A 19,640-nucleotide genomic window follows, 5' to 3' on the forward strand; every position below is an offset into this window, starting at 1 on the left:
TGTGTTAGAAACGGTCCTGTTCTGAACGACCAGTTGAATGTTGTGAATAGGCTATGGTGGCATAGGGGACGATTGTGTGCTGCACGAATTTTGCGATTTGAAATGGGCAGACACATATTGATCACACCTGTCAAACGGGAGCAAACACACTTCAAATAATGTTGAAGAACGGTGCGCACCGTTTTAGGGAAACGTGTACGTCATGCAACGTAGCAAATCGTTTAACGAACTGAACGCATCCCAGAAGTGGGCTACGGAACTGTGCCAGACAGGGACCGCAGCAAGTAAACAAGCCTATTCGACACAGTGATAGCGGAAACGAATTTAGGATACAGTTGTTTTATTGATCGGGGGCTCACGTTAGCTGCCGTACACGACACGGCAGTAAACCCTTGAGAAAACTGGAATATTATTACAGTATTTGTTTTCGCACGGGAATAGACTCCTGATATGCGCATTATGCACTGCATCACTTTCGATAATATGGACGATTTTACCCTCAACATGGAGTACCTCATATGGGATTTAGGTTGGCATCTATAGCTACAGTAGGACGTTATTCCGTTGCATTGGACTGAAAGCAGCTGTCCTTGAGCTCCAGGATCATGGGCCCCATTATGCAGGAACGCACTGCCTCCACGGCATTGAAACGCGTTGTTTCCAAAGAGAAGATACGTACGAAGAATTCTGAAAACAACGAACCGATTACGAGGTAATCAATCAAATGTATTATAAAGCCCTTTTTACATCAGTAGTTGTCACAAAGTGTTTATACAGAAACCCATCCTACAACCCCAAAGAGCAAGCAATGCAGATGTAGAAGCACTGGCCAGGAAGAAACCTAGAGAGGAACCAGGCTCTGAGAGGTGGCAATTCCTCTTCTGGCTGTACGGGTTAATATTATAAGGGTACATGGCCATTAAGGCCAGATCGTTCAAGATATTCAAACGTCCATAGATGACCAGCAGGGTCAAATAATAATCACAGTGGTTATATAGAGCAGTGGTTTCCAAAACTGTAGTAATGTTCGAGCCACTCAAATTTCATATGAATATACATTAGGCGTGGTAAAATGTATAGAATTGCAAGAAAATTGGTTTTAAAAGTATTTTTTTTAATCTGCACTTCATGACAACATGTGTAGAATTGCAGGACATAAGCTTTAAACCTGCAAAGTTCTCTATGCCAACAAGAGGTGTGTGAACAGTTTGTGTCATGAACAGTGCTTGTGCCCATAGAAATATAAATAGGGGGGGGGGGGGGTGGGGGGGGGGGGTAGAGGGTGCAACAGGTCAGCACCTCAGGAGTAAAATAGCTAGCTAGCACTTCTTGGGTTGATAATTCATGTATTCCCCACAATTTCCCAATAGTGTGTGATTGCGGCCTGCAATCGTTTCTGCATGTGGGCATTCCTGCATCTGCAGGCATGCCCCCTCCCAAAGAGCAAGATATCTTCATGCTTGTGTGACACTTTTGATATTCTGTATTTCCCCTGATTATCTACGTTATCAAAATTTTGGTCAAATGGGAAATAAAAGTATTATTTGAGTTTTTCCGGGGCAAAGGACACTGTCTACTGGTGTTCTAGCTAGCTACCTATCCTGCCTGCTGTGTACCGCCAGAGTCCTAGCTAGCACCATTTGTCCTTTGGGTAAATCCATATGAATTCAATCACTTTTTGACAGCTTCACTTTTGATTTAAACAAAACGTTGTATACATGTTTGCCCATGGAAGAAATGGTCAGTAAGTTACTTTTTGGACCTCAGTGCCAAATCATTCAGGAGATAGAGGTGCTCGAAGTTAACCCATTTTCCATACCCCACCATACCAAGAGACATCCATGTCTTCATCACTGGAAAATATACAGTAAATGGTTGATATCATTTAAGAGCTTACAAACAGGATGATCAAAATGTTATAATTTCATAAATAAATTCAATAAACATTCCCAAAAAATTGTACCTTTAAATGTAAAAGATAGAAGAGGAGTAGGTGGCCAGCACGTTGCAATAAACTTTATTGAACTTTAAACAGAATGTATGTACAAAAGAGTACACAAGGGAGCAGTCAGCATAGTACATCAGGATGCACAACTGCAAAGCATTAACGCGTTGAACACACCGACAACATCATTGCATTTTGGTACACCATAATTACATTCATTTCCAATGAAACGTTGCGTTTACAGCATTGCAGAGGCAGTTGCAGTGCGTTCGGTGTGGTGCATATGTTGGATTTATCGAACGTATGCGTCAAACTGTATGTGTAGACGGCTTGACAGAAATAGTAGCAGAAGGTGAATGTTGAACTTTTGTTGCATACATATCCAGAGGATGCTGCGTACTATTTTGCGAAATCGAAGCGTTAGAGTTGAGTGCGGGACGCCTTGATCACACAGATACTGTTGTTGCGCAAAATAGTATGCAGCAAAATGTGGATGTGTGCAACAAAAGTTAAACATTCACCTTCTGCTACCATTTCTGTCAAGCCAGCTACGCACACTGTTTGACGCATTCTTCACACAGAACGCACTGCAACGTAACGCTGCAGGGGCAAACACATCGTTCCATTGGAAATAAATGCACTTCTGGTGTACCAAAATGCAGACACTGTTGGTATGATCGAGGCATAAAAAGACAGATTATGCACTGGTGCGTAAAATACATTATATAAAAACACAGGAAGTACACCGTGGCAGTAATCAGCAATTCAGCAGAGCAAGGAATTACACTGTTTGTATACACTGAATCTACATCAAAGGACCTTAACCTTTTAACATAAATTATCTAAAAACTCGTAAATGCCAAGTTTTTCAGAACCGCATATGTTGTAGCTTAGAGTCTTCCTCTTAGATTTTTCTGTTGTGTCCCCAATCCCCAATCGGTTGAGACACAACATGCTCTTGAATACAGGATGGGTGTCATTTAAATCATATAATTATAATTCATATAATGGACCTGTTCCTTTCAGACCACTGCAATTTAGCTGGTACACCATTTCAATTGAATTGAAATTGTAACTTCTAACTACTACCACAAGGATCCAGCGGTCATGTATTTTCTATTATCTTTATTTCTATGATTTCAATAGTTTCTTATGGAGGATTGAGTATAATTTAAAACAAGAAATTCCCATTCAAATCAACATTCTTCTATGTGTGGACCTATAACTATCTTTGTCATACTATTTGAAAGTCGAAATTTCAATTTGATTCTATTTACTACATTTATCAGCAAAAACACGACACCCAACCTTTATTCAAGAGCATGTTGTACCTTAATTGATGGCAGGCACAACCGAAAACCTCAGATTAAGTAAAATAGGGTCTAGTTTCAACATATACGAATATGAAAAAAATCAGTTTTAGATCATTGACGATGAAGGGAAAAAAAACACTTTTTTTTAATCAAAAATAATTATAAAACAGTTTGACAGCCCTGTTTTGTAAGTTTTTAAATTATATCAATCTCAACTGTTTATCTTTATCAGTGATGGTATGGTATGCAAAATAGGTCAACTTTGAGCACCTTTTATGTCTTGAATGTTTTAGCATTCAGGCCAAAAAAGTCACTTTCTGAGCACTTCTACAATGGACAAATATGTATGGAAGGTTTTGTTCAAATCAAAAGGGGGGGGGGGGGGGGGTCAAAAAGTGATTGAATTCAAATGGATTAACTCCTTCTCTAACGCCTGCTGAACACCTGCCCTCACCGTGGTTAATAGAACTGCGGAAAACAGTGCCCTAGCTACCTACATATCCTGCTTCCTATGTACCGCTTGTGTCCTAGTTAGCTACCTAGCATCCAGTGTCCTTCGCTAACATTTGTCGAACACCTGCCCTAGCCATTGTTAACATAACTGCAGGATAGCAATGGCCGACAGGCACTTCTTCTTCTGTGGGGTTTATTGGCGGTTGGCATCCAACGTTATGGTGCATTACTGCCACCTACTGTACTGGCGCGCCACCGCCTCCTGCCTGTATACCGGAGTCGTAGCTTAAAAAGTGACCAATGGAAGTATAAAGAGGGGTTTCTGCAAATTCAGGAATGCCCACATGCAGGAACACTCCAAATTGCGTATAGTGCAAAGAGATAATTACAAGCTCTCTCCTGTCTCCTCACTCCACTCTCTTGTTTCAACAGTTCAAAGAAAGCTAACAAGGTGAAGAAGGCAGGAGCTCAACTCAAGAATGCCCTTCCAGGTCAGGATAAGGACACTGTGTCGACAATCCAGAGGGTGAGTGACTGGTGGTGAAATCATCTTGCAGATCATGAGGTCTTGTCATGTGCACAATTACCATTAATAACCAGACTAGTGTTTGGCAAATAACTTATATGGTACATTTTCTCCTCAGGGCATTCATTCAAAGGGAAGCAGAGTCAAATCTGGCACTACTCGAAACACTAGCAAACTGGCAAGGTAAGTTTATAGGGGAACCCTTTCTTAAAATGACTCAGTCCAGTCAAATCCTTAATAACACTAACTCTCCACAGCCCTCAAGAAGGAGGCTTGAAGTCTAAACCACACACACACTCCACACAGAGGCAAGAGAAGCGAGAGGTTCAGCGAACGTCCCCATGTTGCGGTGAGTTAGATCAGAACCATGGGGTACTGGGCCGAAGTCGGAAAGCTCTCTCTCTGCCCCTCTCCCCTATACCTGGGCTGCGCCAGGGGCCAATGCGGCTTCACACACACACTCAAGTCCCCACCCTGGAGTCCCTCAGACAGTTTGAGCAGAAGGAAGTCGACTCGGACAGCGCCAGTGACCTGTCAGACTCAGAGAGACTGCCTGTACTCCCCTCCCCCTGTACCCCCTGCACCCCACCCCATCTCAACCTCCGCGCTGAAGTGATCAACTCCAGCGACTTCCCCCCAGCCTTCCCAGGACCACACGGGGCCACGAGCGACAACGACAGCGTCAGCTACAACTACCCTGACTTCCTGCCTCCTCCCTTCAATACCTGGAGCCTACGCCAGCTGGCTGTGTTCCTCCACACGGAGGGCCGAGGCGCACCTCGCCCCAAACCTGTGGGGCCCCTGGAGAAGTACCTGGAGAGGCTGCTGCAGTTGGAGTGGCTCCAGATCCAGACTGTGCAGGCGGAGGCCTGCCGACCTGCGGGGGGCCGTCCTAGGGCCCTGGGCTTCCCCTCTGCCACCACCACGAACACACCTCGGCCCCACACGGCGCCACCCAGCCGCCTCAGCTCCCCCAAAGGCCTGCGGCAGTGTCAGCGTGCCTTCCCGCTTGCCCCTCACAACCCCCCCTCGCTGGCAGCACAGCAGCTCTCCTGCCTCCCAGTCTGCCCCCATTGTCACATCCGCTACCCTCTGTGCAACGGGAGCTGCTCCTCCTATGCCTACCAGCGCCACTCGCGCCTCAGTCCCCTGCTGGAGCGCCGAGCCAGGCCCGGGGTTCCCCCGAAGAGGAGCAGCAGTGAGAGCCGGGTCACTTCCTCTGAGGGTAGGGCTACAGGCAGCAGTGGAGGAGGACAGACTCCAGGTAGCCCCTCGGCAGGAAGAAGCCACGTCAGACACATGCAGGCGGTTGGCAACATCCGTAAACCCGCCCAGGAGCCAGGCACTAACGGTAAAGGTCAGGCCAGTGTGAAGAAAGGCCGCGCCAGAGCCAATTCGGAAGCCGAGGTGAGGAAGGAGTCTAGTACGGCTAAGGCGGGTGTGGAGAAACACACACACTCTGGAAGTAAACGAGAGGCTAACACGATCAAGAGGGTCGAGAAAGACTGTCAGAGGACAGAAACAGGAAGTCAGGCATCTAAAAGTGGGGTTAAAAGAACAGTAAAAGAGCCACTCTCTCTCTTCAAGGCACCGTTGTCTGCCAAAGCGAATGGAAAAGCAAAGAATGTTCACTTTATTGCCAAGTAACCACATTTCCTGGCTCAGTACAGGAACTTAAAGTTATGCTTGATAAAGTTATATATAATATACAGTGCCTTCAGAAAGTATTCATAACCTTTTACTTTTTGTCGTGTTACAGCCTGAATTCAAAATGGATGAAATATATTTTTTCTCTCACCGATCTACATAAAATGCCCCATAATGACAAAGTGGAAACAAGTTTTTCGAAATGTTTGCAAATGTATTGAAAGTTAAATACAGAAACATCTCATTTATGTAAGTATTCACACTCTTGAGTCAATGGGGCTCCCAAGTGGCACAGCGGTCTAAGGCACTGCATCTCAGTGCAAGGGGCGTCACTGCAGTCCCCCATCATTGTAAATAAAAATTTGTTCTTAACTGACTTGCCTAGTTAAATAAATAAAAATACATGTTAGAATCACCTTTGGCAGCAATTTACAGCTTTGAGTCTTTCTGGGTAAGTCTCTAAGAGCTTTGCACATCTGGACTGTAAAATATTTGCACATTATTAGTATTATTATTTATTTTTTTAAATCTCTGTGAAGTTGGTTGTTGATCAGTGCTAGACAGCCATTTTCATGTCTTGCCCTAGATTTTCAAGCCGATTATAAGTAAAAACTGTAACTAGGCCACTTGGGAACATTCAATGTCGTCTTGGTAAGCAACTTTTAGGTTATTGTCATACTGAAAGGTGAATTTGTTTCCCGGTGTCTGTTGGAAAGCAGACTGAACCAGGTTTTCCTTTTGGATTTTGCCTGTGCTTATCTATATTCTGTTTCTTTTTATCCTAAAAAGAACTTCATTGTCGATGACAAGCATACCCATAACATGATGAAACCACCACCATCATGCTTGAAAATATAGAGTGGTATTCAGTGATGTGTTGGATTTGCCCCAAACATAACGCTTTGTATTAAGGATATAAAGTTAATTTCTTTGACACATTTTTTTTTTGCAATAGTACTTTAGTGCCTTGTTGCAAACAGGATGCATGTTTTGCAATATTTGTATTCTGTTCAGGTTTCCGTCTTTTCACTCTGTCATTTAGGTTAATATTGTGAAGTAACTACAATGTCGTTGATCCATCCTCAGTTTTCTCCTATCACAGCCATTAAACTCTAACTGTTTTAAAGTCACCATTGGCCCCATTGTGAAGTCCCTGAGTAGTTCCCTTCCTCTCTGGCAACTGAGTTAGGAAGGACGCCTGTATCTTTGAAATGACTACATTGTGACTACACTGTATTGATACACCATCCAAATTGTAATTAATAACTTCACCATGCTCAAAAGGATATTCAATGTCTGTTTTTTTTATTTATTTGTATCTACCAATAGGTGCCCTTAGCAAGGCATTGGAAAACATCCCTGGTCTTTGTGGTTGAATCTTTGTTTGAGATTCCTGAACTTATTTAGGCTTGCCATAACAAAAGGCTGGAATAATTATTAACTCAAGATTTTCATCCGTAATTAATTTGTAAAAATGTTCTAAAAACATAATTCCACAGTGAAACAGGCTCTGCCAGTGATACAAAATCTTAATTTAATCCATTTGAAATTCAGGCTGTAACACAACAAAATGTGGAAAATGTCAAGGGGTGTGAATACTTTCTGAAGGCTCTGTAACTGTTTTACTGCTGTTTAAATCACTACGCTAGCTGTTTGCAACTTTCAAAAGGTCAAATAAAAAATATATAATCATCTATTTCATGTAGACTTGATTTTAAGTGATACTTTAATAGGTCAAAGAATAAAAACATTGCCAACATGTTGTACTGTAACAATCTTGCACTGTAACAATTTTGGTTTGGCCAATACACGCAAGCCTTTACATGGAGCTTGGACCATGATATCTGATACTATGATCTAATGTGTGGAGTAAATATTTTTTTTCCAGACATGTTTATTTCAGACTGTAATCAATTAAGGCTTTTAGGCAAACTGAAGACTTTGGGCTCAAGGCACTTTGCACTGTACAGCCAGTTTTGTCAGTACAGGTTATTGATGTTGAAAAGTAGACAACATATAGGCCTATTATTAGTCAACCATTAATTATTTAGTCAGCAAGTAGGCTGATCCACAGAGCCTGAGGTTCACTCAAAATAGCCATCATCACCGGTCTAGTGGAGCTGTTTCTGGTGTTGGAATGTATTTGTTCCTTTATTCTCTCACCGTTTGTTTTTCCTTTGTTGCTTGACCATCGTGTATCTTTCTTTGGTGCCTCATTTGTTTCTGTGTCTAAGAGTTTAATGGTTGAATACGGGGAGAGACACACTGAGATATTGTTGGAATGATGGTTTATTGGTTCAATATGAATGATATACTCTATTCAAGGTATACTTGTGTAAGGGCTTTCTCTTGTTTGAATAGACTTTAATTGACATTGTCTATTACAAGTATAATTTGCATAGGGCTAAGCTCTTTTTTTTGTTCAAGAGAGACAGTCTAATGTTTGCTACGAATGTAAATGCGTATTTTTCCAAATTTTGTACACCATAGTTCTATTTATGATAGATATTGTGTTAATCACATTTTGATTCACATTTGTCATTGACATTTATGTTTACATTTTTGGGTAGGAAAAATGTTAAGCAAAAAAGCTGAATGTATATTGTTTTGCATAATTTAACAGTTATTCAATTTGTTTACATTAGAACGTCTATCAATGTATTGTACTTTATGTGGAATTTATTAATTGAAACGCTACATACATGTAATAGTCGTACTGTGTTAAATTGCACTTTATTTATTCAATATTAATGTAAAGTATCTAAGCCATAGATCAGGGAGTAGAGTTGTCGTAAACATTCACACGCACACAGAAAGTGGTGCATATTTTCTCAATGTTGAATGCAGTTGTTTGTAAGGCATAGAAATAAATATGCTTTGCACTGAATCATCGAGTGATGTCATTGTGTGAGTGTGACCTCACCATCTGAGTGAGGTTGTAAGAAAATACATATTTATGAAATATTGATGGAAACTGTGGTGATATGTAGGCTTGTTGATTTCAATTGGAAAATCTTTTTGGGTAGTGTGTCATATCCTCTTCTTGCTTGGAAATGGTTTTAGAAGCTGACGGAGTTGCTTCTTTCTGTCGTTTACACAGCCTGTTGTGGAGAAAACAGTTGTCAAAACACAACCTGATATTATGCTCTCTCTAAGGTGAGAAGCAAATGTATTGAAGTGTAAAAATTCATGTTTAAGAGAATCATTTTCTATGAGGCTTTTTTGTTTGACTGACATGAGATGAACTTGAACCCAAGTGTGGTGACTGAGAGTAACAGTTTAAGCCAGACTTACCGAGGTGTGTGTTTGCAGTGAAACAGGCACTGCCCAGTGTCTCTAGGTTGACATCTTCTCTGTAGACGGGTCCATCGTTCCACATAAGGTCATAGCCACCAACCCTCTTCTCTCTGCCAGTCAATCTAAGGAGAACAACCAAAGAGAGAATATAGATGAAAAATAACATCAAATCACTTTCCCCTATTAAGTAGTCTCGGGAAGTGCTGTTACCTTATGTCTGGGAACAATAGGGGATTTTCTTGGCAACTTCGAAAGGGGAGAAGAAAATCTTTCAGGGACGGTGCTCTTCAGACAGACAACTCTCCCAACAAATCATACATTTGGGTAGGCTCAGCTTAAAATGCAGGCGGGAATTGTGCCCTTGATATACTATCACCCCGGAAACATGAAAGAGGTGGACCCAACGTGAACGCAGATAGCTAGGCTAATTATAGCCACAGCCAGTCAGTGGTGGAAAGCTTGTAACACTAACATTCGCTGTCATGGCTCATGCAAACTACTAACTTGAAAACACACATTGAAAATATTCTCTGCCAGCTCCATCTAGCTAGCTGTCCGGTGGGGATATTTATACCAGTGTACAATCGGAAAAGGCAGTGAAGTAAGAAAGCTGGATTTCCTGCTTTCCTGTCCATTTCCGACTATACCAACTGGACGTTTGTATCGGTGCAGACATGTATTTTGGAACATTGTTCATAATCCATCTGCACAGGGAGACTACAAATCAAGTCTTCTCATCAGTGGAAAGTAACGAAGATAGGAAAGGAGCAAGCCAATATTTGGATCCAATTCCATCACTAAAGGCAACCACACTGCGGGTCACTCAGAATGTTGATACTGTATATTTTGAGGCTAGGTCAATATCTAGTGACAATTGCAGTCTGCACTGGAGCTTATAGGGTATGTCAGGTGTAACGCGGTTTATGTTAATACAGAGTAAACATTCTGAGTTGAACCTGTAGTGTGGTTTCCCTTTTAAAAGGGAAAACTCAAATTCATGCCTACTGGTTTCCCAAAGGTTTGAGGAGGGGTATTACAGTGGTTATTCTATAATTTATGTTTTGGCCACAAATAAAGGACTTGTGAGTCAACAACATTATTTGGCTATGAGTTCACAGAATTAGCTTTTAAAAACTATATTTTCCTTGGAGAGTTACTTTAAAACCCAAATAATGTCACCAATTGGCCTGAGAATCTTGATTTCCGAGGTCTAAATCAGTGGCTAAATCAAAAGCAAAGAAGGAAACCAGTAGGCATATTGGCCCTGGGTTGAGTATCCTTTCCCCACTCCCTACCTGCCCTCCATATCCACAATGTGTAAGGTATCCTCCAGCAGACAACACTTCATCTCGTAGTCCTCTTGGCTGCTGGCGGTGAGAGAGGGAGAGGCGTTCACCTCTATCAGCCACCTGTGGAGAGACACAAATTAGGAATTGCAATCCAACTTGAATGTTCGCACCAGTCTCCCATTGACATCAATGAAAGATTAAGTGAAGAGTTGCATCCGCTTATAATTCTGAATTGGCCTAAAAGAGATTAAGGATGACGGCAATGATCTAACATTAAGATGATCCAAGAATTGTGACAGACCTAGCTACCACTTTACATTGTGGACACACCAACAGATCCACGGATGACGCAATCGCCATTGTACTGCAAACTTCCCCTAAATACCTATGTCAGAATGCTGTTCATTGACTACAGCTCAGCCTTCAACACCATAGTGCCCTCCAAGCGCATCACTAAGCTCAGGGCCCTGGGTCTGAACCCCTCCCTGTGCAACTGGGTCCTGGACTTCCTGATGGGTCGACCTCAAGTGGTGAATGTAGGTAAGTTAGGCAACACCTCCCCGCAGAAGTGCGTGCTCAGCCTCCTCCTGTACTCCCTGTTCATCCATGACTGCTTGGCCATGCAGGTCTCCAACTGAATCATCAAGTTTGCTGACGGCAACAGTGGTAGACCTGATTACCAACAATGACGAGTCGGCCTACAGGGAGGACGTTGGAGCTCTGGCGGAGTGGTGCCAAGAAAATAACCTCCCCCTCAACAAAACGAAGGAGCTGATCGTGGACTACAGGAGAAAGCAGAGAGAGCACGCCCCTATCCACATCGATGGGGCACAGTGGAGAGGGTCAAAAGCTTCAAGTTTCTCAGCGTGCATATCACTGACAACCTGAAATGGTCCCTTCACACAGACAGCATGGTAAAGAAGGCACAACAGTGCTTCTTCAACCTCAGGAGGCTGAAGAAATGTGGCTTGGCCCCTAAGACCCTCACAGACTTCTACAGATGCACCATTGAGAGCATCCTGTCAGGCTGTATCACCACCTAGTACGGCAATTGCACTGTCCGCAACCGCAGGGCTCTCCAGAAGGTGGTGTGGTAAGCCCAACGCATCATCGGGGGCACACTGTCTGCCCTCCAGGACATCTACAGCACCGGTGTCATAGGAAGGCCAAGAAGACCATCAAGGACCTCAGTCACACGAGCCACGGCCTGTTCACCCCGCTACCATCTAGAAGGCGGAGACCGTACAGGTGCATTGAAGCTGGGACCAAGATAAACAGCTTCTATTGTAAACAGTCGCCACTAGCTGGCCTCCGCCCAGTACCCTGCCCTGAACCTTATACACTATACACCTTTCAAACCATGACATTGTCCTGCCAACTTTAGCATCCCGCCAACTTTTCTTTATATATGAAAGGTATTGTCGGTGACAAAGCCTATACTTATATTTCTTCCAACCGACCTAGTCATGATTGCAGTAAAGTTCTGCCTACGCTCTTAAACTCTTGATGGTTGCTAGGCAGCGCCCGTTACTACTATCATCCCGGCAGTTCTAAACTTTGCAAGGCATGTCTCACCCATCTCTTCGCATAGCTCACCACATGCACTGCTTTCTTAACCACAACTGGATGGATCCATAAAGAATTACTGTGGGACTAAATATACCTGAACGACAAAAATATTGGAATAAAGTAGGCTAATACAATTGATGGCATCAAATTGTTGCTTGCTAAAACTTGCTAAAACTAACAAAGTCATCCAATTGATTGAAGCAATAGCCTACCCGCGTGTGGTGAACTATTTCAGCACTGTTTTGTGCTGTTTTGAGACAAGCGTGGGGTCTTGATAAATCAACCAATATCTCCATTTGGATATTGTTAAGGCTACAATTAGGCTGTGGAAATGTTAGCTAAGTTGAGGTGAGTGCTGCGCATGATCATCTTGTCTAGTTGACTAATTTATTAGCACAAACAATTTCCATTGATCATCCTTGAGATGTTTCTACAACTGGATTGGAGTCCACCTATGGTAAATTCAATTGATTGGACATGATTTGGAAAGGCACACACCTGACTATTTAAGGTCCCACAGTTGAAAGTGCATGTCAGAACAAAAACTAAGCCACGAGGTCGAAGGAATTGTCTGTAGAGCTCCGAGACAGGATTGTGTCGAGGTACAGATCTGGGGAAGGGTACCAAAAAATGTCCATCATTATTAAACTGAAAAAGTTTGGAACCACCAGGACTCGACCGAGAGCTGGCCGCCCGGCCAAACTGAGCAATCGGGGGAGAAGGGACTTGGTCAGAGAGGTGACCAAGAACCCGATGGTTACTGTGACAGAGCTCCAGAGTTCCTCTGTAGAGCTGGGAGAATCTTCCAGAAGGACAACCATCTCTTCAGCACTCCACCAATCAGGCCTTTATGGTAGGATGGCCAAACGAAAGCCACTCATCAGTAAAAAGCACATGACAGCTCGCTTGAAGTTCGTCAAAAGGCACCTACAGGACTCTCAGACCATGAGAAACAAGATTCTCTGATCTGATGATACAAAGATTGAACTCTTTGGCCTGAATGTCAAGCGTCACGTCTTGGAGGAAACCTGGTACCTATGGAAAAGCATGGTGGTAGCAGCATCATGCTCTGAGGATGTTTTTCAGTGGCAGGGACTGGGAGACTAGTCAGGACTGAGGGAAAGATGAACGGAGCAAAGTACAGAGAGATCCTTGATGAAAACCTGCTCCAGAGAGCTCAGGACCTCAGACTGGGGTGAAGGTTCACCTTCCAACAGGACATCGACCCTAAGCACAGCGCCAAGACAACGCAAGAGTGGCTTTGGAACAAGTCTCAATGTCCTTGAGTGGCCCAGCCAGAGCCCGGACTTGAACCCAATCGAACATCTCTGGAGACCTAAAAATAACTATGCTGCGACGCTCCCCATCCAACCTGACAGAGCTTGAGGATCTCCAGAGAACAATGGGAAAAACTAAAATACAGGTGTGCCAAGCTTATAGCGTCATACATACCCAAGAAGACTCAAGGCTGTAATCGCTGCCAAAGTACTGAGTAAAGTGTCTGAATACTTATGTAAATGTTACATCAGTTTTTATTTTTAATACATCTGCAAATGTTTTTTGTTTTGTCATTATGGGGTCTTGTGTGTAGATTGATAAGAAAAACAAACAATTTAATCAATTTTAGAATAAGGCTGTAACGTAACAAAATTTGGAAAAAGTTAAGGGGCCTGAAAACTTTCCAAATGCACTGTATATATACTGTGTATATATACAGTACCAATCAAAAGTTTGGATACATCTACTCAAAACATGGATGTCGATTAAGGCACCCCACCGTACCTCTCTGATTCAGAGGGGTTGGGTTAAATGCGGAAGACATATTTCAGTTGAAGGTATTAAGTTGTACAACTGACTAGGTATCCCCCTCTCCCTTTCATTCAAGGGGTTCTTTATTTTTACTATTTTCTACATTGTACAATAATAGTGAAGACATCAAAACTGTGAAATAACACATATGGAATCATGTAGTAACCAAAAAAGTGTTGAACAAATGAAAATATATTTATATTTGAGATTCTTCAATGGAGCCACCCTTTGCCTTGATGACAGCTTTGCACACTCTTTGCATTCCCTCAACCAGCTTCATGAGGTTCCTTCCTACATAAACGTCAGATTTATAAAGCAATTCAGTGGTTACATACTGGGCTCAGACTGGCTAAGGTTTTGCATTAGAAATACAGTCAGTCGGTGGGGAATGAGGATGGAGGTGTGCGTGTGTCTCACGGTTTGAGGTCCTGATCCAGTAGGATGTCATAGCCATAGAGCTCAAAGCAGTGTTTGTCGTTGATGATTACTTTCTGCACACTCTGCAGGCTACGGACAAATATGTTGTCAACGTCCTTAAACAGAGCCTCTATGGTCTCTGTGCCATGCCTCGCAGTCAGGTATCGCCGAAGCTGCTGCATCTGCCACTTACAGCCCTACACACACGGAAGGGAGAATAGAGGGAGAGATTCATAGCAAAGTCATTTATTCTTAAATTGTGTTTAGCAGTGGTCTTACTAAACATTCGGATTAGATTACCCCACAACATTGTGACTTTTGAAGGAATTCTACACACCTTTTCAGGATCATAATCTGGTGCTGTTTTTTGCACTGCCACATTGGTGAGATGGACATCTTAGAAGAAGCATTAAGGAGACGTTCTATTTGCCTAGTCCCAGATCTGCTTGTACTCCTGCCAACTCCATTGCTGTCATTGCCAAGCCAAACAATTTCTTAAAAAACTGTTTCTGCTTTGTCATTATGGGATATTGTGTGTAGATTCATGAGGGGAAAAAAATATTTAATCCATTTTAGAATAAGGCTGTAAGGTAACAAAATGTGGAAAAGGTCAAGAGTCTGAATACTTTTGGAATGCACTATATGACAGGATAACGAGTGACAAGGAGTTGGCATGATGGCACAAACAGACTGGCACTGGAGAAAGAGATGATGGAGAAATAGTAGAACAGAATTTGGGTCAAACGTATTTAAATTCCAGGCAATTCAAAAGACTCAAATTGTTACAGACAATTTATTATTAGGATTCCGGATTTAATCCTGAATCGAGTCGAGATGAAATAGAGCCGACCGTTGGGAGTTTGTTTCTAAGGAAAAGACAATTATTATTATTTGGCTGCAGAACAGTCGACTACTGTGTGCAGATAACTGTTCTTAGACAATAACTCAGCTCACATACAAGGCTGTAATGAGGTAAGGAGAAGGATACACTGGTCATCAATGCTGGTGAGAGAGAATCGGGTGCTGGAGAATCGGGCAAAACCATCTCGATATAACCATGCCTTCAGTGGGATATACTAAGACGCACACAAATGAATTCTAGTTAACAGTGTTAAATTGACATATTTTACAGCATGTGTTGCTTACTTCATCAGCTGACGTGTCAAGCCCATATGAGTGAAGTGCTTTAATCCAATGATCTACCAAAATGGTTTTGATTCATTTAGTGATTGAGAAGACCGAAACTTACTGATGTAACCAATACATAAACCCTCAAGTCAAATTTTCTCCCTATTTAAGGAAAGGTCATAAAAAGAGAACATTAGAGAAGAGCAATGCAGAAATATCAAAATAATCTATTGTGTAATAATTTATTCCAAACTTAGACCTATTATCAAACTTAAGTTTAATGCACCACTGATAAGATAGGGATTTTCTATGTAGCGCTGTGCAACGTAGCTCTCCACTTGAGTCTCATCTCTCTGCTCCTCTGAGCGACTCCCATCCTGTACAAACCCAAACATACAGTGTCAGTGTGTGTTTGTTTGTCTGTGTCTTTTTTTAATATTTTTTATATTTTTTACACATTTTTTACAAACATGAACATAAACCATGTAAAAGTTAAGGGAAACAAATCTATAAGACATCTACATTGCACAACAATCATATAATGTCATGTTTCAATTTATTATATTACCGCATGGTGTTACCTTTTTCCAGTCCATGATGTCTTTCAGTTTTTGAAATAGGAAAATGCCCTTCCCCTGAGATCTTGCAACCTGAACAAAGATTGATAGAGGGAGTTGAACTTCATAACTATAGTATAAAGATACAAATGTATTATGTTAGTGCATAATGTAAAAGCAATAGTTTTGTTTTGTCTACTCTTCTTATTACTGAGGGCAACCTAATGCTAAACTAAGCTTGTGTGAATTGTCTCGTTCACTGTTGAAAATAATGTATTTGTAGACTTATAGATTTAGTGCACAGGTATGTTCTGGTTGTATGATTGTTCTGTGTTTCTTTTAAACTGGAGCTGCCTTGTTTGCCACATCTCCCTTGGAAAATATATGTTTTTGCATCTTTGATGGGAAGGGATTAAATAAAGGTTCGACAGGCCTATATTAAACAAAAAAACAAATCTGCAGGTCCTCTCACTGGTTTCATGATCCAGGTGCTGCCCGGGCTCCGTTTGAACTCTTCCACAAAGAGGTGGTATTCACTGGGTAGTTCAAAGGTCCGGGGGAAAAAGTCACATTTGGACGCTTCAATGCGGCCAGCTTCCCTCTCAAGGGTTTTGCGGTACCTCTTCAGGTTTTTCACCATTAGGTTCTTGCGCGTCAGCTGCATGATAAAACAAATGAAGATTATGATACAGTACAAACATAAGTGATACGTTATGAGGGGCAATCTGTGATTGGTACATCCATTTTTTGACTCTTAAATTAATGATAGCCTATATACACATTGACTCTTTAAGAAATGCCTTATGATCTTACTTAAACTAATAATATTTTTGATCTCAGAGATGGATGGTCAGTCCCTTCATCCATAAGTCTATCTAACTATGAATTTGAGAGTGGTTGCCCTTCTCCAGCCCCATTCCTCAGCTGTTTACCAAAACAGTGTGGGGTGACCTCTGTTGTTTGAACTGCAGATTGCCCTTATAATACATGACTATAAATAAGAGCGCCACATGGGAAAATATGTTCAAATCACACCTGCTGTCCATATATGCTAACAGCTATTTTTACAATACATGGTAACACTACTGTATGATCCTTGTGCATCATAAAAGCCTTCATAACAGCTTAGACATAATAGGCAGTGATAAACATGAACCTTATGGACACCGGCAAAATATTCTATGAGGCTAGTTAATGAGGCTAGTCAGGCACAACTTCTGCACATGACAACAGATTTGCCTGTCATCTAACAAGCATACATATGACGGCTGTTATAGCCTAATGTCTTTTGTAGGCTAGTGTTGTAAAGGCTTTATGAATACATAGATAAGGGGGCCCCACATTAAGTGTTACTGACTAATCTATAATGGTACTGACTGACCTCATAATGATTGCGGAAATGGCATATCCTCACGTGTTCTTCCATGTAGGAGTGGTCGAAATTCTCCCTCAGCCACCCAACATCACACCAGTTAAAATCCCATTCTCCATCACTGCGCTCACAGATATATACACAAAAAAAAACCATGGGCATTTGACGTCTTGTAATGTAGGCTAAGTCACTCAGGATACAATACGCTATTTAAAATGCTCACACACACTCTGGATATGCTACAAAGCCTAATCACAATTCAATGTAGTGGATGCACGCACGCACATATACACATTGTGGCTATATCATTAGGTCTAGCCTACACAACTCACTCTTTGACCTCCATCCAGCCTGGTCTTTGTCGCAAGACATCCTGAATGGTATTTGTTAGGCCACATTTGTAACGTACACAACTTCTTCCATCCCTATGGAGTCAACAAGTGGTTTGTTAGTATCTTCCATTGCCAGGCTATGTCACAAACATCAGCCATCCAACATCACACCAGATAAAATCACATTTGCCATTACTGTGATCACATATCACAAATCATATGCATTTTACTTCTTGTCATGTAAGTAAGTCCGTCTACACTAAGAAAAAAAAGTTATATCTAGAACCTAAATGGGTTCTTCGGCTGTCCCCATAGGAGAACACTTTGAAGAACCCTCTTTTGGTTCCATGTAAAACCTTTTCTTCTTAAAGTGTGTGCACACAATATAGCTAGTAAAATGCAAATAAATAAACAAAACACACACACACACACATACACATACACACACACACACACACACACACACAGCTAATAGCATTAGCCTGGCTATCATCAATTAACTAGCTGGGTGTCAAAATGAATGTAAAATTGTCTATGTACTGTCAGATGTTTCCAATCATGCTAGTGAGTAACGTTAAGTAGCTAACGTTAGCTGGTTAATAACAACCATATTTGCAGAACAACTCACCCCTCTCTTCTTTTTTGATAACCATAAGGACCCTTGTATCCAGCAGTCTGGTGAAACAATGAATGATTTAAGATAGCTAGCCATTCACAATGGCCTGAACAAGCTAATAAGTTAGCTAGCTAGACATTGAACGTTAGTTGATTATCTTCGCTAAAGTTCACAACAGAGACAAAGCTAAATATATCTGCCTTTGAGTCGGACACAAAGGCAGCTGATTATCGGCGCTAGATCTGCTCTAGAGCCCACTATCGGCTGCCTAGAAGAACCAGAGCCTTCAGCTTCACCAGTATCAGAACCACAGGTCAAAATGCGCTAACAGTAACGTTAACGTTGCTAAAGTTGGCTAAACAGAGCATGCATACATTTTCATTTGAAGGGCTTTCCCACCTTATTCTTTGACATGTTTTCGTGGTAGCATTCGCCAAATCTGTTTACCGGGGTCAGCTAAAAGGTTAATTAGCTAAATGTTTAGCTAGCAGCATTAACGTTAGCTAGCTGTCGAGTAGTTTGACCATTGATACCAGAAAGGAGTAGCTAGTTTCTACCTGGTTTGACAACACATGTTGTCATGGCAACCTCATGAATGAAAAAGCTGTATTTATACTCATGAATTCCAATGAATTACACACAATCTTTGAACATTTATTTACATATTTCCCAAATCATAGGAAGAGAGAAAAAGCGTACAGCACTGGTAGACCCCCCTTTTAAGTCAGTACACGACACACTGACGTCACGCACAGACGCGCTGGTCTTTTGGAAGCGCTACTAATGCAGCCTTCAAACCAACTGGAAGCTCTGAAACCTCCATATTCAGTGCGTTCAAGACAATTGGGAACTAGGAGAAACATTAGGAGAAAATTAGTTTTCAACGGTCCTCTAACTCGGGAATCCAAGTCGGGAACTTGGGCCTCTTTCTAGAGCTCCGATTTTACGACTTTAAGATTTCTGACGTCAGTTTACCTCGTTTTCCCCAAGTGCTCAGTTGTCGTGAATGCACCATAAGAAAGCCATCATCATCATCATCATCATCTGCGCCCATTCAACATAGCCTAGATTTACGTTTTTATTACTTATAAACAAACAAACTTTTTAAGGTTCTCATACGCATTTAATTACGTTTTAATTGTTGCTTTAATAACAGTCGCTAAGACTATATTTGGTTTTGATCTTTGCTTAAATAACTATTTTGGATGCAGCATTTGTTAGCTAGAATGCTAACGCTCATTGACATAGGCTGTGGCAAAAGCTAGCCAAAGAGCCAATTTACTACAGCTAGAACAACGAGACAGATATTTCACCTGATGTATAAATGTGAAGCATCCGCTTGGCGTTTCCACTCAGTACCATATATGGTG

General features: G+C 41.8%; 2 protein-coding genes across 4 annotated transcripts; one reads left to right on the forward strand and one right to left on the reverse strand.

Moving 5' to 3' along the window:
• The first annotated feature begins 247 nt into the window (after positions 1–247).
• Positions 248–6,054, forward strand: fam217b (family with sequence similarity 217 member B). Its single transcript, XM_021616079.2, has 4 exons — positions 248–712; positions 4,144–4,237; positions 4,356–4,420; positions 4,495–6,054. The coding sequence occupies exons 1-4, from the start codon at positions 606–608 to the stop codon at positions 5,882–5,884; spliced, it is 1,656 nt and encodes a 551-aa protein (XP_021471754.2). The 5' UTR covers positions 248–605; the 3' UTR covers positions 5,885–6,054.
• Positions 6,055–8,601: 2,547 nt separating this feature from the next.
• ttll9 (tubulin tyrosine ligase-like family, member 9) lies at positions 8,602–19,020 on the reverse strand. Of its 3 annotated transcripts, none has more exons than XM_036988243.1 (14): positions 18,670–19,020; positions 18,283–18,329; positions 17,655–17,747; positions 17,365–17,443; positions 16,423–16,608; positions 15,975–16,043; positions 15,680–15,770; positions 15,515–15,555; positions 15,254–15,341; positions 14,603–14,661; positions 14,266–14,462; positions 10,477–10,590; positions 9,179–9,303; positions 8,602–8,985 (listed from the first exon to the last, which is right to left on the reverse strand). In XM_036988243.1, exons 1-14 carry the CDS (start codon positions 18,682–18,684, stop codon positions 8,915–8,917), a joined length of 1,275 nt encoding a protein of 424 aa, XP_036844138.1. In that variant the 5' UTR covers positions 18,685–19,020; the 3' UTR covers positions 8,602–8,914. The 3 variants fall into 3 exon arrangements, with proteins under 3 accessions (XP_036844138.1, XP_021471755.1, XP_021471756.1); XM_021616080.2 differs by having other exon boundaries at positions 17,332–17,443; positions 18,670–19,016; XM_021616081.2 differs by having other exon boundaries at positions 17,332–17,443; positions 18,828–19,015.
• Positions 19,021–19,640: the final 620 nt, after the last annotated feature.

Source organism: Oncorhynchus mykiss, chromosome 9, assembly GCF_013265735.2.
Source record: "Oncorhynchus mykiss isolate Arlee chromosome 9, USDA_OmykA_1.1, whole genome shotgun sequence".
Taxonomy (NCBI): domain Eukaryota; kingdom Metazoa; phylum Chordata; class Actinopteri; order Salmoniformes; family Salmonidae; genus Oncorhynchus; species Oncorhynchus mykiss.

What these genes read in the sequence shown, in the direction of transcription:
- ttll9 (XM_021616080.2), bottom strand. An exon ending in TATCAAAAAAGAAGAGAGGG is followed by an intron (nt 17,748 to 18,282) that starts GTGAGTTGTTCT and finishes TTGACTCCATAG; the next exon opens with GGATGGAAGAAGTTGTGTAC. An exon ending in GGCTGGATGGAGGTCAAAGA is followed by an intron (nt 17,444 to 17,654) that starts GTGAGTTGTGTA and finishes CTGTGAGCGCAG; the next exon opens with TGATGGAGAATGGGATTTTA.
- fam217b (XM_021616079.2), top strand. Translation starts at nt 606, where the DNA reads ATGGGCCCCATTATGCAGGAACGCACTGCCTCCACGGCATTGAAACGC. An exon ending in CTGTGTCGACAATCCAGAGG is followed by an intron (nt 4,238 to 4,355) that starts GTGAGTGACTGG and finishes TTTTCTCCTCAG; the next exon opens with GGCATTCATTCAAAGGGAAG. An exon ending in AACACTAGCAAACTGGCAAG is followed by an intron (nt 4,421 to 4,494) that starts GTAAGTTTATAG and finishes AACTCTCCACAG; the next exon opens with CCCTCAAGAAGGAGGCTTGA.